At 40.2% G+C, this 24,682-nt stretch overlaps 1 protein-coding gene across 1 annotated transcript in view; it reads right to left on the bottom strand.

Annotated features, from left to right (window-relative positions):
• The window catches only part of TAF2 (TATA-box binding protein associated factor 2), a 92,710-nt gene that overhangs the window by 63,581 nt on the left and 4,447 nt on the right, over nt 1–24,682 (bottom strand). Inside the window, exons 3-8 of the mRNA XM_065397709.1 lie at nt 10,482–10,600; nt 7,051–7,192; nt 6,375–6,606; nt 4,715–4,899; nt 3,870–3,983; nt 1,712–1,811 (exon numbers count right to left, since the gene is read on the bottom strand). Of these exons, the coding sequence (XP_065253781.1) occupies nt 1,712–1,811; nt 3,870–3,983; nt 4,715–4,899; nt 6,375–6,606; nt 7,051–7,192; nt 10,482–10,600 (892 nt within the window). The remainder of the gene's footprint in view (nt 1–1,711; nt 1,812–3,869; nt 3,984–4,714; nt 4,900–6,374; nt 6,607–7,050; nt 7,193–10,481; nt 10,601–24,682) is intronic.

The raw sequence follows: 24,682 nt of genomic DNA, 5'->3' as shown, positions 1-24,682 counted from the left end.
CTGCCACTGAACCCTGTCAGTTCCCAAACTCACTCAACACCTAAGTTTTTGTAGTAAAAGCTCCTTAAGTGCTTCTGTTTCTGCCTCTGTGCTCTTCAGCTGCACTCTCAGTGTCCAGACGCCGCACTGTGATAAATGAACCGTGGGAAGATAGGCGTTCCTCTGCTTCACTTGCCTGCAGAGTTTGATCCAGCAAGCAGGTTCAGAGCTCTCCTACCGGATCAGGGATCTTAATGAAAGAGTCATTGGGCGTGAAAGAGAGAGAGAAGGAAAATGATTCTATAGCCTGGTTAGAGCACTCACTTAAGAGGTGGGAAACCTAGGATCCAATCCCCCTGCTCCAATGACTTTTTTATTTATCTATGCACAGTGGAACAGCTTCAACAGGAGAAACTCTGGGAGCCCCACATCAGAATATCCCCTAGCCCAGTGGTTAGGGCACTCATCTGAGAGGTGGCAGATCCCTGTTCAAAGCCTTTCTCCCAATCAGGCACTTGAACCTGGGGTCTCCCATATCCCAGGTTAGTACCTAGCCACTGGGCTACAAGTTAAAGGGAAGATCCTCCTCCCTCCGCTGCTTCTTGCAAAAATGGTGTAGACGCCTAATGCCAAGAGGGTTTGCACAGATGGAGGCGCCTCCCTCCAGGCTGGATTTAGGTGCCAAACTCCCAAAAGGGGGGTGGGAGGGGAAGTCTTAAGACACACCCCTCTCCTTGGCATCTTCCATTGGCTAGCTTAGGCGGGAGCTGCATAGTGTGTGACTTTTGTGAATCCCATTCTTAGGTGCCTATCCCTCTCCATTCATTGTACAGGAAGCTTGAATGCCTAATTCAGGCTTTGTGGATCCCAGTGATTTTCTAAGAACCTGAAGTTAAGCATGGTAACACTCAGCACTGCCATGCCTAAGTTCCTTTATGAATCTAGCCTTAAAAGAATAACAGACAAATATTTTGCAAAACGATGCTATATGCAGGGCCGGCTCCAGGCACCAACAAAGGAAGCAGGTGCTTGGGGCGGCCAATGGAAAGGGGCGGCACATCCGGGTCTTCGGCGGCAATTCGGCGGCGGGTCCCTCAGTCCCTCTCAGAGCGAAGGACCCGCCACTGAATTGCCGCTGAAGAATGAAGCGGCGCAGTAGAGCGGCTGCCGAAGTGCCGCCGATCGCGGCTTTATTTATTTATTTATTTATATTTTTTCCCCGCTTCGCCGCTTGGGGCGGCAAAAAAGCCAGAGCCAGCCCTGGCTATATGATAAGTTACCAGAGCCCCTATTGGATCACCGCCATAGTTCAAGGAGAGATCCAGTGGTAGCTCTGACACCACAGAATGATGAAACAGATTCAAGTAATATACCTGTATCTGAGTTCCAATATCAATATCTGAGGTTTAAAAATCACATTCTTCTTTTCTTCCTTGTTACTGGGCAAAAGACCCAACAAAGCAGAGGAAACTGACTATAAAGGGGAAGCAATGACAATGACTGTGCACAAAGTAAATAGATTAAGAAAAATATTTTGTTTCTAGATTTCTTCCATTAGGTATTTCACTTGCAACAACAGGAGATAAAAGTGTTCTGTCAGAAGTATGATTTAACCTGACAGTGTCCCTTTAAATTGTAATTCAAAACCGTATTATTTGGTTTCTACCTTACCTTATCTTGATATTAAAATGTATGCATGCTTTACAAGAACAAACTTCTTTTGTCTCATTACCTTCTTAATCCAGTGGCGATATTCATTGACACCAAAGGTTTTTTTCATCCAAAGGCCATAAATATAGCCAGAGATTCCCTTCAGCACCCACTCATCTGACCTGCAATAAGAAACAACTATGAACTCTGTCTCCTTGACTTGCAGGGTATTTTGAACTAGCCAAGGGCAGCTCATGTTTCACTAATGCACACATTTCAGCAGGTTATATAACTTCTCAAGTCTAAGTCAATAGGAGCCTGATGAGCTGTGAACCGATTTATGTGATATTCATTGATTCACAGATTCCAAAGCCAGAAGGGACATCATGATCATCTAGTCTGTTCTCCTGTATAATACAGACCACACAGTACTTCCTTAAAATAATTCCTAGAGAATATCTTTAGTTTTGCCACCCCAACCATCTCATGCTTGGGTAGATGACTTTGAGAAGTGCGTTCTGAGGAGGGATATGAATCTACAGAAGGAAGCTGTTTGGAACAATAGCATCAGTTCCAAGCACAAGAGTGGCACAGAAGGCTGCAAAGATGTGAGTGGGAGAAAGAGCACAAAAGGGGCCCTTGTAAGGTGCACTAAGGCCTTGTCTATACCAGGAATTTGCCTCAATTACAGCTATTAGTGACCAGTCGAGTCTTCAGCACAGCTAAGATACATCAGGGCAAATAGTTCAGAGTAGCTTTGCCTAGTCTACACTAGGAGTTTCAACTGGTGCCACTAAACCAGTGGCAGGCCACTGATGGCTGAAATCTACAGTATAGACAGGACTTTACATGAATGTTAACAGGCTGATGGACAGGTGGGTAAGAATAGAAAGAAACTGCAAGAGATTTTTGATGGTTAGAGTTGTACAGTTATGAAGGTGAGGCGCTCCCCCATCCTAGTAAACTTGCCCAGCCAATCCCATTCTCTTTGCTCCCAGACTTCTCCCTCCCCCTGCCAGCTCCCAGGCCCAGTATCCACCCTCACCAGGCTCCTTGTCATAATCTACTAGTTCTCCCACTCCACAAGTACCCTGTTATTCCTTCTGAAATCCAGTCAGGCTGCTTCCTCCTCCACACTGCCTGGGTGGCAGCAGATGGCAATACTGAGAGCACCCGTGCCATCAGTTCTAGTGCCACAAAGCAGCCTGCAGTAGCCGGGAGCAACAATCACTGGGAAAGTCATGATCAGCCCCTGCAGCTCTAATGTAGGTGGAATCTTCAGAAAATGTACCTGCCAAACTCTAAGAATATGTGCATAGTGTAATTTTTCAAAGGTTTATAACTTAGCCAAATTTGGGCACATTTTCACAGGAACAGCAAAAGGCACATCCTTCAAACAAAGGCAATCCCTCTGCCAAATTTCAAGTCTTTGCTCCAAAGCACAGAGGCACTACAGCTTCTCAACAAAACAGCTGTAAGAATTTTTTTAACGTGGGGGGAAAAAAAATATTTTAACTAAGCTATTTTTCTTAAAACTTTCAAATTCAACCTGAGGCAGAGAGCCGACATGGAAAATTTCAGCCCAAATAGTTAAGATTTGGCAAAATGATATTCAACTTTATAAAAAAAAAATCTTAATGGAAAGCGTTGGGTAACTTTAACTAAAGGCAGCACTAATAGCTCTGCCTATAACGTGAGATTAATCTTCTTTGTGCATTTCTAAATGCCCAGAACCACTGTCTTCCATACCCCTGTGAGATACTTTTTCTCCTGAACAGATTAACCTATTCCAGAACCAGAACTCACAGCCCTGATCAGCTTGCATGGGTCCAACAGCTACACGTCTCAAAAGTCTAGTTAGGACCCTTCATTCATCATTTTTTCATAGAACCCTTACAATTTTTTTTATTGACTATTACAATCAACCTCTAATGTCAGATTGTGATCTAAGTTCTTTTACTCACTTTGCCCTACCTTATTTGATAATGACTGCATACATTAGGTTATATAATTTCAGTAATTAGTAGCTGGTGGGAACAATGTTTTTTCTTTAATTTCTCTTTCAATGGGAAACCAAACAATTTCTCTTGAATTCTTATTCACTGATGATCCTAATGATTTGTATTATTTCTTCTAAGGTTACTGTTTCGCCTACCGTTAGGGTAAAATGCAACATGCAAATTATACTTCCAAAATATCCTATTACCATTTTGTATATAGTACTGTTTTATGGTACTCACCAGGACATTCTGGATATAAAACAGCCAAAAAATTGCTGAGCCAGAGCCTGAGCTAAGTATCTCCTTGTCAGTGGAGTCTCATCTATAATCATTGCACTGTGTAAAAGATTTGTGCTAAATCAAAACAAAAAAAGAACATAAGCACAATCTACAAGAGAAGGAAACACAATCAAAACAAAATACGAGATGTGATACTATAATCTGGGAATCTTTCACTGTTTTGCCATGCAGAACTTAATTTCTATTTTTCTTCTAAATAACCTAAAGACAGACTCTTTAAATAACCTAAAGATCTCCAGCTGTTTTCACATGCATAAAATGCTTCTGTCCCAAATGCAGAACTAATGCTAGTTTGCTTTTTATGTTTTATCTGGTGAAACTCTATGGATACATGGCATCTTTTTCCAGCTGAAGAAATATAACAAATTGTCATAAACTTCAGTAAGACAGCTGCACTTTATTTAACACAACCTTAAATGTTTTATGTGACAGCAATTCTGATTACAGAAAGCAAAATGCAGCCTTGCAAATGCTGGGTTTTGTTTTGCTATTTTAAATATAAATGTCTTTGTAAAAAGTAGGAAACTAGAAACTTATGTTAAAAGACAGCAGTATGGACAAAGGCCAATATTTTAAAACTTGGGTGCCTTAAGTCAGGCTATGAAGCCAATATGAGTTGTGGACATTCCACACCTTTGCAAATCAAGCCCTTATTTAAGTGCCTAACTTTAGGCACCCAACTTAGAAATTTTTGGCCCTAATCTTCTCATCACCAGAAAAGGGATGCAGTCTAGGGTTCTCTCTCAGCACAAATTTTTAGACATATGAGTGCTATAAATACTAACCTAAAAATACTCATGGAAGCATAAGCAGCTACTTCAACATATGCTTCATCTACAAAAACAGTCTTGAAACAGGAGTAAGGGTAGCGACAGGTAAGAATCTCCTCATAGAATTCAAAGACCTCATGAAGGTATGACGTGGTGTGTTTGAGCAATGGGAGAAGCTGTGGTAAACAAAAATGAGTCACCTAAAAAAACAAAACAAAATTAATTTAACAGGAAACTTAACAATATTTAAATATATAAATATCAAATTTTAACATTCCATAACATTTAAAACAAAGAAAAAAAAGTCAAAAGAAAAACAGTGTTGTCCCTATGTAAGAGGCCACTGCAATGTAACAGAAACCAACATTTTTACAGCTGTGGTAACAGGTATCATGGAAGGAAAGGACATAGTGATGCCAATCTTAATTGTGAGAGCTACAACAGAAAAATAATTTATTTGAAAGGTATTGTATTATGAGTCAAGGTACACAGGTATGCAGTACTAAACTTTTAAAGTTAGCCCATTCACCAGTGTGCACTACAGGTCAACATACAGAGACTATTTTGGACCAGGAGATTGGGAAGCATTACAAAGGATGTCTACCATTCAAAGGCATAACTTTTTTTTTAAATCCATCAGTGACCTTGTTGAACACTATCTTCCTTTACGCAATAATGCATTATTTTATATTGGACAGCAGCAAGTGAATCAAATGTCGCTATTGTTATTTAGTTTCAACCACATCATATCCTCAGCCTAGTAAGTACCTTTTTGTTATTGTTATTTCCCCAAAGGTTACTGTGCAATTGGTAACAATGGACCTAATTTTTAAGAATTATGACAGGTCTAACACCATTGATTTCTGTGAAGTAACATCAGCCATGAGAGTCTTTGGATCAATGTCATTAGTAGCCGCCAAACCATTAAAACACTGCAGAAATGCCATTTCTGTTTCTTTATCACTGGATTTTTCAGATCACTTCCACTAATTTTTATAATAGATATTATATTTCCCACCAGATTTTTTGAAGTTAATTTATTCCTGTGAAAGATACCAGACTGTCAGTACTGGAGACTAAAGTCTTCAATTTTTCCACAGATCAAATACAGCATAGACATCAGTAGTGTAGGTTTGCCAACAATACCCCCACCATGCTTGACCTCCAACCAAGAGGGACATAGATGGGCCACTTCCTTGGGTGAAGAGGTAGTTTAATTTGCCTGCCTAGTTCATCTTCAGTCTCTCTGAGAATATAGACAAGAGTATAAATCATAATGGCTCATTTTGTGGACATGGACAACACAACAGGCCACCATGAAAGAGACTCTTGCTACCAATTTATTTACATAAGCCACTGAACTATGTGGTAACAACTTGTAGTCACTATGAGCACTGGCTTGTATTTAAACCTATTGGAAAAGGTATCCTTTTACCAATCCCAACTAATCTAGTTCCCTGACTTCTACCTAGAGTTTTATTTCAGAGATACAAAACATTACCAGGATTTATAAAGGTAACACTAGATCAGTATCATCCCATAATTGTACTAGCAGAGACTGGTATGTTAATCATATATCTTTCTTGGACTGATACTTGCTGGATCTAGCTATAGGCACTAAAATGAAATAAAGTTACCAGTTCTCTAAAAAGGAGAGTCCTCTGAAGATTATTACCTCATGCATGTATGGATCAACAAGGATTTCAAAGGGTCCTATGGCCAGAGAGATGTTAGAAGCCGCAGTTGGAATAGTCAGCATGTAATGAAAGGTCTTCTTTCTCATATCATGGGTATATATTGTTTCCACCAAATCTCCATTTGAAACAGCCACCATTGCAGCATCTACTGTATATTCTAATTTCCATGTGCACAGTTCAGAGTATGAATCAACACAAGGAAACCAAAATCTAGGAAAAAGATTAGGATGTTAAAAAAGAAAAGAATAAGAAAACACTACATACTTTTCTTTTTTATGACAAGTTTTTCCTCTCCAATTCCAGGCTATATATATTCCTAAATACTTTGGTACTTGGCATGCAGGCAACCCCACTCTATAGCTCTCACTATGCACCAACTTCACACAAGTCTGCCAGCAGTGGAAGCTTCTTTGCTACTCTTTCCCATTAAATTATGCCATGCAGACTTTAGAAATCTCCAGTGGTTCATTTTGTGCCAGACTCTGTTGAATTCACTCCAAACAGAAGTTTGAGATTAAATAACTGACATTTTCCACAAGAAACTAAATTAGAAAACCGTGGAATTATTACTACGAGTATTTCCAATATGCTGAGATTCTGTAAGATACTCAAGATCCGTTATGCAATATAACATTTGAGGATTAAGATTCTTACCTTGTAGAATTTTGATATCCACAAGAAAAGACATGGGCCCCTCTCTCTGCCATGCTACCTTCTACATTAGGCACCACAAAATGAAGGCCTCCCTTTGGCTGGTCCAGAGAAAAATTTATGTGCACCTTTAGGACTTTTAACTCTACAGCAGTAAGAAAGCAACCATGTGTTTAGTGTGTGTATGAAAGCAATTCATATAACATTTATTTTACAGGAAACATTCACAGGGCTCAATCTTGCAAGGTACTGTGTGCCCTCAACTCTCATTAACTTCAGGGGGAGTGGAGAACATTCAGCAACTCACACAATTGGGCCATTTAAAGCTTAAATATTGTAATGTACCATCAAGCTATCAAACTATTTTCTATATTAAAAATTTTATATTAATGAAAACCTTCACTTGTGGTTCCTTTTCACCTTCCAACACCCCAATACTAAAACATCTTTACCAGGGCTTTGGAGCTAGTAAATACAATAAGTGTCAACTATTAAAGGACACCATCATTGCAGAAGCTTAATCTAGGAAAGATTGATGTAAATACAGCCCAGAAAATATAAATTAACTGTTATACTGTTCCAGCACAGTTATTCCAGTCTACACATAAATCTATATTTCTCCTTCACAATATGTACCAGACCACCCACACACAAAAATAAAATAAAATAAAATAAAACCTCCCGCAATGTGACAGTCAAAAGAGTAATGTAACTTTAAAAATAGATGAAGATATGAAAATACACATATCCTTACAAAAATATGCCTAATTGGCTGCCATATACCTTGATTTAGTTTACAAAAATAATTTTAACATGCAAGATATTTGGCTTTCACCAATAGACTTAAAAAATAGAACTCACTAGAGAGGGGTAACTGAACCATTTTCTTAACTATCACAAGGAAAGCTCGAAGCCATGAGTCAGAATGCCCTTTCGAATTATCCTTGTGAAAATGGATAGCTTCAGAAGACTGACATTGACAGGTAAAGCATTACCCCAAAAGCCTGTGCATTTAAGGCAAAAGGGCTATTTTTAAAAGCTCTTGTGAGTGATGTGTGGTCCATATCCACAAAAGTACTTGGGTGCCTAAACTGTACTGCTCCCTCAATTGCTCCTGTTGAAGCTGTTCCATTTTGGATAAATAATCAGAGTCATTGAATAAGAGGTAGAAAGAGAGAGAATATGATTCTAATGCCTGGTGTTTAGGGCATCCACCTGGGAGGTGGGAGACCCAGGTACTAGTCCCCCTGCTCCTGTGATTATTTATCCAAAGAAAGCAGAGCTGCAGCCCCAAAGCCAGAGCACAGCCCAGAGAGAGCAGAGCTGGCCTGGGAGGAGAGCTGCAGCAACCAGAGCCAGAGGGGCCAGACAAGCAGCCGGGAAGCAGATTGCTCTCCCAAGGCAAATCAAGAGAAATTATGAGGATTTCTTGAAATCAGAAAGAGCAGAAATTATCTACTTGTCAATTAATATCATAAAGTCTCTACTGCTAGCAGAGCACCTCACCCTCCCTGATTGAAGTAACCTCGTTATCTCCATTCTGATTTATACCTGCCTCTGGAGATTTCCATTACTTGCATCTGAAGAAGTGAGGTTCTTACCCACGAAAGCTTATGCTCCCAATACTTCTGTTAGTCTTAAAGGTGCCACAGGACCCTCTGTAGCTTTAACAGAACATCTCATAGCTCAGTGGTTAGAGCAATCTCCTGAGATGTATGGGAGACCCTTTTTCAAATCCTCTACCACCTCAGGCAGAGGGAAGAATTCAACCTGGGTCTTCCACATCCCAGGTGAGTTTCTAACCACTGGGCTAGAAGTTATAAAGGTGGGCATCACCACCATCTCTTCCTCCTCTTCCTCTCATTTTGCATTAAGCAAGGCAGGTGCTTAACTCATTCTCAGAAAAAAACAGCTTAGGCACCTAAATTCATAGATTCCAAGGCCAGAAGGGATCATTGTGATCATCTAGTCAGACCTCCTGTATAATATGGGCCATAGAACTTCCCCAAAATAATTCCTAGAGCAGATCTTTTAGAAAAACATCCCATCTGGATTTAAAAATTGTCAGTGATGAAGAATCCACTGCAATCCTGGGTAAATTGTTCCAATGGTTAATTACCCTCGCTGTTAAAAATGTATGCCTTATTTCCAGTTTCAATTTGTCTAGCTTCAACTTCCAGCCATTGGATCATGTTAGACCTTTTTCTGCTAGACTGAAGACCCCATTATTAAATATTTGTTCCCCAAGTAGATACTTACAGACCCTAATCAAGTCATCCCTTAACCTTCTCTTTGTTAAGCTAAATAGATCAAACACTTTCAATCAATCACTAGAAGGCATGTTTTTTAATCTCTTACTAATTCTTATGGCTCTTCTCATAAATAAAATGTCAAGTTAGGTTGACAGGATCTATTTTACAGAAACCTATGTACATTTGCATTAATTACATTACCCTCCTTTAATTCTTTATTAATCGAGTCCTATGTCAGCTGCTCCATTATCTTGCCTGGGATGGATGTCAGGCTGACAGACCTATGATTACCTGGGTCAGCCCCTTTACCCTTTTAAAAATTGGTACAAAATTAGATTTCTTCCAGTCTTCTGGAACTTCCTCAGTGCTCCAAGACGTATTGAAAACCAACATTAACAGTCCAGTGAGCTCCTCAGCTAGCTCTTTTAAAACACATGGACCTGCTGATTTAAAAATGTCTAACTTTAGTAGCTTCTGTTTAACATTCTCTAGAGATGAGGGTGGAATGGAAAGAGTGTTATCATCACCATATGATGAGACTATATCATGTTTTTTCCGCATATACAGAAGAAAAATATTTATTGAACAGTTCTGCCTTTTCCACATTATTATTGATAATCCTACCATTTCCATCTAGTAGTGGACCAATAGCACTGTCAGGATTCTTTTTGTTCCTAATATATTTTAAAAACTCCTTTTTGTTGTCCTTATCCCTGATGGCCATAGATTTCTCCTTATGTCCTTTTGTTTCCCTTATCAATTTTTTTTACAATTGCTAACTTCTTATTTATATTCACTACTATCAACTTCCCCTTTCCTTCCTTTGTTACACTTTAAAAAAACAAAAAAAGCCTAAGCTATCTGATATCAGTAGAGGAGTTCCTGGTTTTGAATTGCAAGCAGATATGCATCTCCCCTGTAGCCCATATTAAGTTGCCCAACTCCATGCGGCACTGAGCGCTGCAACACCCGTCCCTTTGTGGATCCGGGCTGTTTATTCTTTCCAAAAAGGTGTTGGTGGGGGTTTTTTGTGGGGAGGGGAAAGAGTCATTCTAATTAAATCTATAGAATTTAATATATTATTTATGTTTACTTAAATCTAATGTCTTTCAATACAAAATGCCCTGGCTATCAAATCTGCAGTACCTTAATTTAAGTATCAATATGGTCTCTACACTTTACCATCAACGTGTTTCCACAGCTCTGAAGGAACCTTAATGCAGAGTTCTCCATTTCCAGCATCTGGGTCCACAGCACTGACCGCAGCAGCATAAGCATTGGAAAAATAGTTGAGATTTCTCCTACAAGAAAGTAAAACCCATTTCAACTCTTAAAATGCACATTCAAATATGGTATCAGCGCAACTTTTAAGATTATGCTCTCTGATTGCTTTGGCTCTTGTTATAGTAGTGATTTATATCTTTCTTGATAGGATTAGCATTAAACAGAGAAATTTAGACATATAACAAATTGAGAAGTATCGAACAACAATACTGCTTCTTGGAAAAATCAGACTTATAAACATTTACTAACAAGTATGCAAAACACAGAAACAAAAAAATGTCTATTCTTAAAAGAATCTGAACATATGTTATGTAAAAAATAATCTGACAACCCACTTACTGGCATATGTGAATATCTAAAGTCAATATGTTGAACAATGTGGAAAGTATGTTTTTAAGGCCAGAATTTTCAAAAGCAGGAACCTACAGTTAGGCTCCAAACTAATATTTAGGCATCTAAATAAGTCACTTAACTGCTTAAGCACTTAACTGTTCCCAGTGACTTTAATGAGAGTTACAGGGTGATCAGCATTTTGAAAATAAATTCACTCAATATTAAATATTACTAAATATTGTTGTAGAAATCTAATTTTAGGTACCATTTTGGAAAATATTGGCCTACATGTATACAGTGCTCTCAGAAACCCGATTTAAAAATCTAATTCTCACCAACAGGGAGGAATTGATTGCGAATCTGAAGGTGGAAGGAAATTTGGGTGAAAGTGATCATGATAGATTTTGTGAATCTAAGGAAAGGAAGGAGTGAAAGCAGCAAAATAAGGACAATGGACTTTAAAAAAGCAGACAAACTCCAAACTGAAGAAAATCTAAGGGAAAAAACTGTTCAAGAGAGCTGAATTTCTCAAGGAAACAATATTAAAGGCACAACTGAAAACTATCCAAATGAGAAGGAAAGGTAGGTAGAGGCCAATATGGCTCCATCAAGAGCTCTTTAATGATCTGAAAATTAAAAAGAAATCCTTCAAAAAGTGGAAACATGGACAAATTGCTAAAGAGGTGTAAAAAATAATAGCACAAGCACGTAGAGACATTCTCAGAAAGGCTAAATCACAAAATGAGTTACATGTAGCATAAGACATAAGGCAATAGGAAGAGGTTCTTTAAATACATTAGGAACAAGAGAAAGAAAGGATAGTGTAGGTCAGTGGATCTCAATCTTTCCAGACTACTGTACCCTTTTCAGGAGTCTGATATGTCTTGCGTACCCCAAGTTTCACCTCACATAAAAACCTGCTTGCTTACAAAATCAGACATAAAAGTACAAAAGTGTCACAGCACACTATTACTGAAAAATTGCTTACTTTCTCATTTTGTCTGTATGAAATTTTAGTTTGTACTGACTTTGCTAAAGCTTGTTGTAAAAATAGGCAAATATAGATGAGCTGATGTATCCCCTGGAAGATCTCTGCCTACCTCCAGGGATACACATACCCCTGGTTGAGAACCACTGGTGTAGGTCTCCTACTTAGCAGGGATGGAGAGCTAATAACTGATGACATCAAGAAAGCTGAGGTGTTTAACACCTATTTTGCTTCAGACTTCACTAAAAATTAGCACAATTACTATTAACAACAAGGAGAAGGAACTAAAGACAAAATAGGGAAAGAACAGGTTAAAGAACATTAATTAGATGTATTCAAGTCTGCGTGGCCTGATGAAATTCAGTCTTGGGTACTTAAGGAACTAGCTGAAGCAACATTGGTATCTTTGAGAATTCATGGTAGTTGGGTGAGGTCCCGGAGGACTGGAGAAGGGCAAACATAGTACCTATCTTTTAAAAAGGGAACAAAAAGGATCTGGGAAATTATAGATCAGTCAGCCTAACTTTGATACCTGGAAAGATACTTGAACAAATTATTAAACAATCAATTTGTAAGCATTTAGAAGATTAAAAATAGAGTATCAGGAATAGCCAGCATGGATTTGTCAAGAACAAATCATGCCAAACCAACCTTATTTCCTTCTTTGACAGGGTTACTGGTTTAGTGGATGGGGGAAAGCAGTAGACATGATATATCTTGATTTTAGTAAGGCTTCTGACATAGTCCAACATGACATTCTCATAGCTAACTAGAGAAATGTGGTTTAGATGAAATTATTATATGGTGGATGTTGTTAAGAGCTGAAAGCTGGAATGTCGTTGCTGTGATAACACTGTCCAGGTGCTGCTTTGAGCTGTTACAGCTGCTCAGTGTTTCTCTCTCTGGAATGCCAATGTTATTAACACAAGCATAGAATGCAGCTTGTTAATTCAACAGACCTCAATGTTATTCACAAAGAAAGAGCCCTGGCATGGTTCAGTGATGAAGGCAATCGGCCAGGTTTACTGCCTTTAAGGCACAGTACTAGTGTCGCAGTTCCATGGTTACAGGTACATTAACACGAGTGCCTGATAGCAAGGAACAGTTCAGTCAGCAGCAGGAATTTCTGTTGTCCCCTTGGCTGCACAAAGGGTTAAGGCAAAGAACCCCAAAATTTATAGATTAAGAAAAACAACTTACATACCACCTCATGTGTTTCATGACATCTGCTTGTTACCTCCCTTTGTATCATGCTCAGGTGTCTTGTGCAAAACATCCTCTTATTTAGTATTAGGTCAGGATCTTCCTAAACTAATATTTTGGAATGTGTTCTCACACAATATCTGTTGCTTCTTAGGAATGCCTGTGTTTTAGCAATGCTAGCAATACTTTTGCCAAGGTCATATATTGGGCAGTGAACTTGTAAACATCTACTTTAATACATGGCCTAATTTTGGTTCACAGCCTCTGGTTCAGACCTCAGATCTTACACCAGGCCCAGTGCTCCAGGCTCTCTCTTGCTCCTACAGTGGGTGCAAAAGTGGTTGAAAGAACATAATCAAAGAGTAGTTGTCAATGGTTCACTGTCAAACTGGAAGGACTTTTCAAGTGGGGAACCAACAATGTTTTCATTAATGACTTGAATAATGGACTGGAGAGTATGCGTATAAAATATGTGGATGATAAAAAGCAGGGAGGGGTTGCAAGCACTTTGGATCACAGAATTAGAATTCAAATCAACCTTGACAAATTGGACAATTGGTCTGAAATCAACAAGCAGGGCCAGCTCCAGGCACCAGCCCAGCAAGTCCGGCTCTTCGGCGGCGGGTCCCTCACTCCCTCTTGGAGCGAAGGACCAGCCGCCGAATTGCCACCGAAGACTGAAGTGGCAGCGGTAGAGCTGCCGCCGAAGTGCCGCAGATCAAGACTTTTTTTGTTGTTGTTGCTTTGCTGCTTGGGGCGGCAAAAACCCTGGAGCCGGCCCTGTCAACAAGATGAAATTCAATAAAGACAAGTGCAAAGTACTTTACTTAGGATGGAAGGAAAAATCAAATGCGCAACTACGAAATGTGGAATAACTGGTGGGATGGTAGTACTGCTGAAAAGGATCTAGAGGTTATAGTGGATCACAAATTGCATATGAGTGAACAATTGTGATGCAATTGCAAAACAGGCTAACATCATTCGTAGGTATATTAACTTGAGTGTCATATGTAAGACACAGCAGGTAACTGCCCCCCTCTCATTAGCACTAGTGAGGCCTCAACTGGAATACTGTGGCCAATTCTGGGTGCCACACTTTAAGGAAAGACATGGACAAATTAGCGAGAGTCCATTGAAGAGCAACAAAAATGATAAAAGGTTTAGAAAATGTGACCTATCAGGAAAGGTTAAAAAAAAATGGGCATGGTTAGCCTTGAGAAAAGGAGCCTGAGGGGGAACCTGCTAACAGTTTTCAAGTATGTTAAGGACTGTTGTGAGCAGGACAACGATCAACTGTTTTCCATGTTCACTGAAGGAAGGACAAGATGTATGGGCTTAACCTGCAGCAATGGAGATTTAGGTTAGCTAATAAGAAAATCTTTAACTCTAAAGATAATCAATCTCTGGAATAGACTTCCAAGGGAGGTCATGGAATCCCCATCATTGGAGGCTTTTAAGAACAGGTTGGACAAAACAACGATAAGGGATGGTCTAGGTATATTTGGTTCTGCCTCAGCACAGTGGGCTGGACTTGATGACTTCTCAATGTCCCTTCCAGCCCTACATTTCTGGGAATGAAACAGGTTTTTAATTTGGTAGTCCTTTTCTCTGCTTTGGTTGCTGGATACAAATTGTTATACTTTATATGCTTTTCACACCACACACTGTATTGAATGTTGGAGCTCTGGCTTTAACTCACAAAAGCACAGAAAATCATAGTTAAGAATCAGTTCTCCAGTAGTACCTAGCTATAACTATCCCATCATTAACACTATCCCATCTGCATCCTGTTGCCAGTAAATACTGGAATTTTTATGGTCAAGTTTGAGAGTTTTCTTGATTTTGTGGTTTTACATCATACCTTTAAAAAAAAAATCTTTTAAAAGAATGCTAAACTCTGAAGATCAAGAACACTTTTCCAGTGTAAATCTTCTACAGATTTTTTTTTTTTTAAATCTTGCTTGTTGAAGATTGGGTGTGCAACATCACACCATAAAGTATATTTTAAATTATTCATTACCTTTCATCTCAAAAGTATCTAAAGCATTTAAAAGCTCACTGCCAATGAAATCCAGTCATTGTGGGGATGGAGGGCTGCAGTCAGGTAGAAAGCCAGTTCATAATGTGTTGCACAACAGTGGGCAGATGAATAGTTTTGACCATAGATATCAAAGCAAACTTCCACTCTAGTAAGAGGGCCATGAAATCTAAAGTCCACACAAAGTAGACATGACCTCATTTTAAAACATTACTTTCTTTTCATCTGAACCCAATCCCTATCCACCATCCAGAGTAAACTACAAACTGCATTAAACTCAATTTACTGTATCTTACTTGGAAGGAAGAAGGGCTAAGGATCATCCAGGTGTCAAACTTGATGCTTACTCAGCCTTCCCCACCTGTGCCTTGGCTAAAAAAATAAACTAAGGTATACTGAGAACAGTATCACCAGCAGGACTGAGAACATTAGGAACAGTAAACTAGACTAGTTTGCTTGAAATCTTCTCATCATAGAACATTAGCAGAAAATGCAAGCATCTGATTACAGAAACTCCAAAATCCCATGTGTTAACATGATCAATTTTTCCTGTATTGTAGTTGAAGTGCTTTTAAAAGGTAGGATTCCCGCAAAGAATCAGTCACATGAACAGTACCAGTGAGTTCATTTGGACTATTCACATGTACCCCTCTACCTCAATATAATGCGACCGACCCGATATAACATGAATTCGGATATAATGCGGTAAAGCAGTGCTCTGGGAGGGGGGCGGGGCTGCGCACTCCGGTGGATCAAAGCAAGTTCAATATAACGCAGTTTCACCTATAACGCGGTAAGATTTTTTTGGCTCCTGAGGACAGCGTTATATATTGAGGTAGAGGTGTATAAAGTTACTCAAATGCTTAAGTCTTCGCAGGACTTGGGGTGAGAATGAAAAAAGCAAACACTGTATGCAAATAATTCCTTAATTCACTCATGGCTTGATTTAGTAATTATGGCAAGTCACTATCAAAAGAAAATAAAAATTAACAAGTCAACTTTAATATTAACTTTAAATTTGGGGGTGTTTTTTTTTTTGTTTTAACTCATTTTAATGTAAATCTGTCTCTAATTATTGGCAGGGGATTCCTTTCCAGTACGTCAAAGAATTTGTTCAATTCTGAGGAATCGTGGTGAGATTGTGGTTACATTTTAAATTCCAGTGGATTTACAGACAGGAAAAGGTTATTATTATGTAACGAGAAAGGTAGACTATTAAGATCAATAGAGCCTAACATTTTAATAAAAATCAGTCTTTATTTTGTTCCTTTTATTGTGGAGATGTATAGTGGTCCAAATCAAATGGGTGATTCATTATAAAAGGAATCTATTAGAGGATTAGTACCATAGAGCAATCTTTTCATGGCTTGAATTGACCTCTATAAACTGGATATGGCTGTTTAAAAATAAACCCCCACAGTTATAGACAAAAATTACAGGTCAAGAAATAATGATAAATTGTTCTAATTTACCAACTGTGGACTGATTGAGAGAGAATAATATACATTCACTTTCCAGCTTCCCCGAATGACACAGTTAGGAACCATACCTCCCATTTTAACTTTCTGTAACAAAATACTCAGTTTAACATTGTTTTAAATATGCTTCTAGGATATGAATAAACACTATACATGAACATGAATGCTGAAAACATGGCTTCATTTTTCCATGACCCTACACTTACAAGTCCTTAAACAGCAACATCAAGTATACAAACTATTGAGGAAACAGTATTTCTTTGCCATTTTACTAAAAACAATAAAGAATTATACAATTATGGTAATCCATGAGTACATCATAGCAGGTTGCAGATGTAGCAGAATAAAGTCTTGTACAAAAAAGCAGTATTTACTCAGCTGCTTTAAAATTGAAGTCCTCCAATGTTTAACCCCCCAGCAACAAAATATAAAGCCATTAAAACATTACCTTCCACATTAAAGACAGAAACAGAGTCCACTAAATGCCAATTGTTTTTTCTACATACTTTATACAATGAAGTTCTATTTCTAAACCTATATTTACCAAAACAAAAGCATTATCAGAAAATTGGTAGTCTTGTAAAGTAAAACCTAGTAACTGTATTAAATAGTGGTGTCTTGAGTCTGATACACATGGCATATGATGGGAGAGGGAAAGTTATATAATTGTTTATTTTAAACAAGCAATCCAAGCTGTGAGGAAACATCTTGATTCTAAATGGCATTAGTATGACACGTTACAGCAGGAAATAGTACAAATGTGGAATATCATTATAACCATCATAGTAAAAATAGAAAATCTGATGTCTATTCAGTGGCCTGTTCAAAACAATTTGATGGTCTAAGTCCAGTTCCTAGAATACAGAAGGAAACATCACAAGACAAGTTCAGGACAACTGCATCTGCATTTCCCCGCAGTGGTTCAGCAAGGGTACCCACTCTTGGCTTTCAGCTCCACAGCTGGTGCCTCTCTTGGGTGGAGAGACACATCTCTCTCCATTCTGACCAGAGTATTTCCAGGCTTGTCAGTTACCTTCCCTTCACTGTGTAACTTCCAGCACAGTCAGGTTGCCCTAGAGCACTTGCTTGCTTTTTCTTTCGATACAGATAACAGTATATATTGTTTCATAATACTATTATTGGTATTCCCTTTAATCCCTTTATTAACATATCTGAATACACTATTGCTCTAACTGCTTGTAGCAAGGAGGCATGGCCTCCCTCAGATGCGGACACGGAGGGGACACCGCAAGCCTCCTGGTGAGTGGAACCAGGAGGGCCATGCCCCGCAAGCCAGAAGCAGAGGGGCGGGACAGGAAGAGGAAGCATAAAAGGCCAGCCCAGCAGCTCAATTGAGAGAGAGCTGTGGAAGGAGACAGATGCTCTTTCCCCACTGCTGGAGTGGGATGCCCAAGAGAACCGCTGCTGCCCTGACGACCAGCCTGAGCTTCCAGAGAGCCCTGCCACTCCAGACACTACCGCTACCCGTGGCAGAGTATCCTGGGCAGACTGAGAACGACCAAGGGGGAGAGTAGGAAGCAACCCAGGGGAGCCAGACTACTGTCTGGCTGTGGTGATTCCGGAAACACGGTCAGTGTGTTGCGGGTGGATTTCCCGCTGAGCCAGTGACAAACCACTCTGCCACTGTTAGGGCCCTGGGCTGTGATGCAGTGGAGTTGGGCGGCCCCCCACCACCCCTCCCCTGGGGTAGCAGTCTAAGTTCCCTGTAAGCTGCGTGGCCGCACAGCAACCTATTTAGCGAGGCACAGGTGCTCAGGGAACCCACCCACTGTGAACTGCCGCGGCTGGGGTAGGGGCGCCTCTCCCCCAGCCCCAACCTAGCCCAACCCGACTTCCCCTCTAGCCGGGGGGTGCTCGACCCCCCCCCCCCTTTCCCTGAGGTCCCCGCTCCCGCCCCACTTCCGCTCGGCCCTGTCCCTCCTCTTCCCCCAACCGCACCCTGTCCCTGCTCCTCCCTCTCAGAGCTTCCTGTTCCTGCACGCTGCGAAACAGCTGTTTGTGGGAGGAACTGGGAGGGAGGAGGAGTTGGTCAGCGGGGCCGCTGGCAGGTAAGAGATGTTGGGGGGCAGGGATAGCTTGGCTGCCAGTGGGTGAGGCTGAGCAGCACCTGCTAATTTTTCTCTGTGGGTGCTCCAGCCCTGGGGCCTATGAGGGTGCCCCTGCCCTAGCCCTGCTGGGGGAGGGACAGCCTGAACCCAGCCCAAGCCCTGACCCGCCGCGGCCAGGGCGTCCCTCCCCTGTCCTGGCCCCAACTTAACCCCGACCCAGACCTGCTGCGGCTGGGGGAGGGGCGCCTATCCCATAGCCCCAGCCCTGGAGCTGCCGTGGAGGGAAGAGGCGCCTCTCCCCCCTAGCTCCCTCCCACATGCCAAATCCCTCAGCCTCACCACATGAATTTTTCTGTGCACCAATATGAAGGTGATGTGTGACACATCACCTTCATATTGGTGCACAGAACAAAATTCATTCTGTACACCTGTGGGAAAAATTAGAGGGAACACTGGTGGCAGTACTCCCCCTCCTTAAGCCAGGAGGCCTTCGCTCCTCGGGCATCCCTACCGAAGCCTCATAGACTGTGCTTGGCGCTTCCCCCTACTGGAGCCCCATAGACTGTGCTTGATGCGCCACTCTGCAGGAGCCCCTAGACTGGGCGGATAAGCTGCTTCAGCTCTGCCTGACTGCAGGCCAGAGGCTTGACTGCTTGCCACCCCACCCTGTTTAAAGCCTGGGCAAATAAACTGCTACTGCTCTGTCTGGTTGCAGGCCAGAGCCCAGATTGTTTATGGCCATGCCCTGCTTGAAGGCCAGGACCCATTAAGAACCGCTAATTCCCCCCTTGTTTTTAATTCCTTTGGGAGAATACTCTAGCAGACCAAACTGCGAGGAGGCATGGTCTCCCTCAGACACGGATGCGGAGGGATGACCATGCCAGCCTACACTGCTGCTGTGGCTAGTAACATCTACACCAAGTTATTTATAATGACTTCACGTCTTTTCCTCAGAGGATCTTGAAAGTTCAGAGCTAATAAGTATATATTAAACACATTTTTGCCAATGTAAATAACAGCCAGAATTTCCAAAGTAAAGATAGACACCTAAATAAGTGGCCTGATTATCAGAGGTACTGATCATCCTCAACTTCCAGTGAAGTCAATGAAAACTGCAGCAACTCAGCACCTCTGAAAACTAGAAGACTCTTGTTTAGGTGTCTAATTTTAGAGGCACTCACATTTGAAAGTATTGGCCGATGTTTATTTAAATTATATTTTATTTGCTTACAACTTGACTCTCCAGTATGTTTACATACAACCAGAATTACTTAAAGGCCTCCACAGATTTGCTAACTAAAACATAGTGCCATCAGTAAGATTGCTGCTCACTTCCTTCTCATAAATCATTAATATATAAAACAAGAAACTGAAAATTGTACACACAAGCTCAATGAGCAAACCTATTAGTCAGAGGCCAAAAGTGGGGGAAATTTAACTTTTCTCTTCCCAGTTTTGCTCTTTGGAAAGTGGAAGAGCACCAGCTGTTTTCTATTTTTACCTAGCGGCTGGGTTTTGCATTCGGCCGGCCACCCTCCTAGACCATGTCCATTCTACTCTGCTGCTGCTAGGCCATATAGCCCAGGAAATATTTTTGTGCTACACTGATCACAAGATTAAGAAAAAACAATCAGAGTAATGTAGTTTTTAATCCATAACAAGATTTTGCTCTGTATTTTGTGATTATTTTCCTTAAAAGTCTTATTGAGGACTTTATCAAAAACTTTTTGAAAATCCACACTAACCATATTCATTAGATGACCTTCATCAACCACTAACATTTTCAAATATATTTTAATAGGTCAAAGAGGTACAAATCTTCTTCCCTTTAAGAAGCTATGGGGATTTGATACCGTTATTTTATCGTTAGACTCAGTTTCCTAGATCCAGAGGTGAGACACTCACTGGTCAGTATTTCTCAGAATAATTTTTAGGTTTTGTTGTTGTTTTATAAATATAGGCACCAGTTTAGCAACTTTCCAACCCTCTAAACATCACTGGTCCTGGTGATTTAGAGTGCTTGAGTTTTATGGTGTTCCATAACTTCCTCCTTAAAGACTTCACTCTAATTTCCTGTGAAAATTGCTTTAGGAATAGGACTTATTCAAACAATTTATTTTACTTTTCTGCTACTTCACCATAGTCTTTAAATGCACCTCCAAACCCTGGCAACTTCACTTACAAATACAGTCTTCTAATGCCCTTAATACACTTATTATGATACTGTTACAGCCAACAGGGTCTCTTTGGAAACAAAGTGGTTTATCTCAAAAAGGTTTCTACCACTGAAAGTAATTTAACAAATTAATAAACATTTTGTTAACTGAGACATTATTACCACATGGACCTTTTTTGTCCTGAAGTCTAAAAATATTCTCCCTTCCTTCCATTCCCCCATATTTGACTAGTCATTGATTCTGTCCTAAGGAAAGCAGGTTATTCGCAAAGGGTAAAATTTAATTTGTTAACTTTTATAAAATACTATCACTGAACTGTTATGAAGTATTTCAGGTTGTTTTTTAAACCGTATCATCCCTTATAAACAGGAACTATCATTTACCAACCAATCTGTATCATTTACAGTTTTGGAAAGCTGCTTTTTGTTTTCTAAAATACAAGTATTTTTCTCAACAGCAATTACCCCTGGAAATGTGCTCTACATATACTTACTACTCTCTTAGCCTGGCTGCATATCATCCCAGGATTTATGAGAAACAAAGCTCTTTACAGATATGTATGATAGTGTCATCAGCTTACTGACAGCTAGCTGAGCTGTGCCGTGATGTCTTCTGGCTGCAAATATTTATAAAGGTAATAATTTCTAATTAACCTATCTAAATTGGCAAACTGCATTCAATCTTTTTGCCAATAATTGCTTTGTCCTTCCTTCATTTAAGCAACTTAAGACACTGCAGGCTTAAGACAAGTCATTTACTTTTTGGAAGATTAAAGGAAATTACAAAATGCTTTGGAAAATCAACGTAAGTTTCACATTCTGTAATCATCTTCCTGCTTGAAACTCACATATCATTGCTCTCCTCACTAATGTTTATGTACACACCCATGCTAACATGTCTGAAAGAGATTTCAAGACACCCATGTCAGCACTCATTTCACAAGTAAAAGCAAACAATCCTTATAGTAGTGGCAGTCCATAAAATATCCACTAGACAGATCCTTTGGCTGAGGCAGTAAGGGCAAGGTAAGGAAGCATGTGAAAGAGGGCATAGCGGGGCATAGCAGAATTGCTAAATCATTGGGGCATTGGCAAAGACACAATGCTTTGAAATTTTACATTTAAAACATTGGCTTCAGTGTGTTAAGAAGTAGGAATTTACATGAAATTATATCTTTTATATATTTAATATAACTATAAAAATATGTTATTTTCCAAGGGAAGACTTCAAACCAACTGGGAGATACAATATTCCCCTCTAATTCTGTCGTCTGTTTTACCCCACCACTATAAAAGTCTAAGGATTGGTACAATGATGATCCTTCCAGTTGAGAAAGGTCAAATGTAGCAATCTGGAGGGCTTCCTCACTGGCTCATAAATACAGAGAGGTCAGTGCAGAACAACGTATGACCCTGTCCCCAGAACCTGGGGCTTCAGACTTCCTATCTTTATTGGGTAGGTCATACAAAGACTACATCGGGATTTTAGGAAAAAGTAGGGAGAGGCCATCCATGGGGAAATCAAAGTTAAGATAGTATCACTTCTTAAATCTCTTAGTATTAAGATTTTATCCTCCAGAACATTTTCTAAGAACAGTTATGATTGTGTCTCAGAATTACATTTTTGGGATACTGGATGCCTCAGGACAGGGCTTACAAAATTAAACAACTTACTAGCCAGAGTCTTGAAAAAATTTACTTGTTTACTCACCCGCCCTGGGTAGGAATAATTCCTTCTCAGCTGGAGAAACAATGCCATCAACTACTGTAGAAGTTAAGCTTTAATTGTAAAGAAAACTAAATGTCTAACTCTTATGGTTGTAAAGATAAACTTCACATTTGGTTCATCTTGTGAAGAAATGGAGTGCATTCTGCTATGCAGAAAGACAGCTCATCATACCACCGCTGCTGCTTATATTTTTCCCAAGCCAGAGCTGAGTGAAAACTGAACAGAATACTGTCAGTTTTCACAGGTGCTATTCAAAATCCTGTAGACAGCTGTGAAATTGTAAAGAACTATCCCAGTTCCTTGTCACTGCTTGGGAAAGCTATGAGCAGCAGCATCAGGAGCAAACACTGGAGCTGTTCACTGGAGAGGAGGACCCAAAAATTTGAGTTTTGGAAGGGTGTGTGTGAAGAAATAGAGTAGTGGACACACCCCACTTTCATAGAAGCCAAGAGCCTGGCCAAAGGAAAAAGGAGTAGAGACCCTTTTCCTTTGTAACACCAAAGCAGTAAGAGGAGGTGGGTCACTTCCACTATCTATACTAGCAAACTTCATTCACTTAATACACCACTAGTAAAAGTTCTACCACTGGCAGCAATGGTGCATTCTACAGAGTAGATGAAACTTCAGCACTTTCACCATGTGTGGTCTAATCCTAGTTTCAAAGGATGCATTATGACAGAAAAGTTTGCTTGTGTAGACAAGACCCCAGTGTCTATTTTTTTTGGTCATCCACACACAAAAAATAATTCCACAGACTGCATCTGCTGAAGTACAGAGCTTTGCCAAGCATCAGCACTATGAAATTAACATGATTCTTGTCAGTTTTACAGTGCTCACAAGATACTGAACAGCAGTGAGTCTATGTTAGAGCTAGGACTAGATTCAGGTCTCCTGACTTCCACTCTGGTGCCCTATCCACCGGACCGCATCTGGCAGAGTGGATTTTTCAAGCTTTTGCACAGATGGTTAGCAATGAGATACAGAGCCTATAGCTTCAAGAATACAAGTTCAAATACAGCCCAGGCCTGGTGAAATGCTTCTGGAGGTCTTAGTCCAGATGCTAGTATATAGGTGATGACATTACAATAACCACAGTTGGTGTCATTCCCGATAGTCTCAGCAGAGAGGCCAAGAACAGAATGGGCATGAAAAACAGAACTAGCCTAGCACTCTCCAAAGATGGTGCCTGTAGGCTGCTGCCTATCCTGTGGACAAATAGAAGACAGCGTCCAGGGACGTCAGTCGTACACTTAAAAAAACCCCACAGTAAATTCACATTCAACATTAAAAACAAAAAGAAAACATTTGTACATGTTTTATGCCATCAGTGAAAAGACTTGACAGTAAAAAGCAGTTCTGGACTGGACAACAGGAGCTGATCTACCATAGGCTGAAGTGTTCCTTCTGATTTCATACTCCATATAAATTAGATCCCCAACTGAACAGCTAGGTTGAACATGAAGTTAATAAAGGACAATTTCAAGTTAGGGAACAGCACTTGTGCTTCAGGAATTGAGGCAAGGGAGAGGAAGTGCACTAATCCTTCTCTAACAGCTAGTTCCTAACCCATGTCAGGAGAAGTTTAAAGTTAAGTTTTATAGTTTTGGGCTTTGAGGTAACCCAGATGCTATTATAATTCATCATGGAAATCTAATAGTTAAGAAATGCAGGATTCTAAAGTATGCACAGGTAATGATCAAGACTAATAAACCTGACAGATTATTAAATTAAGCTTCATAGAACACTACTGATACTTAAAAAAAACATTTAACTGAATCTTCATTTAGGGCATGTTTACACTACAAAATTATGTCAACCTATGATAGGTTGACTTACAGCCACCACAGTAATTATTGTGGTTTTTCATGTCCACACTACCCTCCTTCTGTTGGTGGTGTGCATCCTCACCAGGAATGCTTCTACCAAGCTAAGGGGGCAGTATTGGGGGCTAAGAGTCCAGGCTCTGAGCTCCGCACAGAGCTCCCTGCTGGGAGTTTGGATGCCGCCGGGGCTGCTGTCTGATTCCCCACTGCTGCCCAATTTCACTGCTCCAATGCAAGTCATGAAATCAACAAGAATGACAGC

Source organism: Emys orbicularis, chromosome 2, assembly GCF_028017835.1.
Source record: "Emys orbicularis isolate rEmyOrb1 chromosome 2, rEmyOrb1.hap1, whole genome shotgun sequence".
NCBI lineage: Eukaryota > Metazoa > Chordata > Testudines > Emydidae > Emys > Emys orbicularis.
The sequence above is the reverse complement of the archived record's forward strand: the minus strand, read 5'-3'. Positions and strand labels throughout refer to the sequence as shown.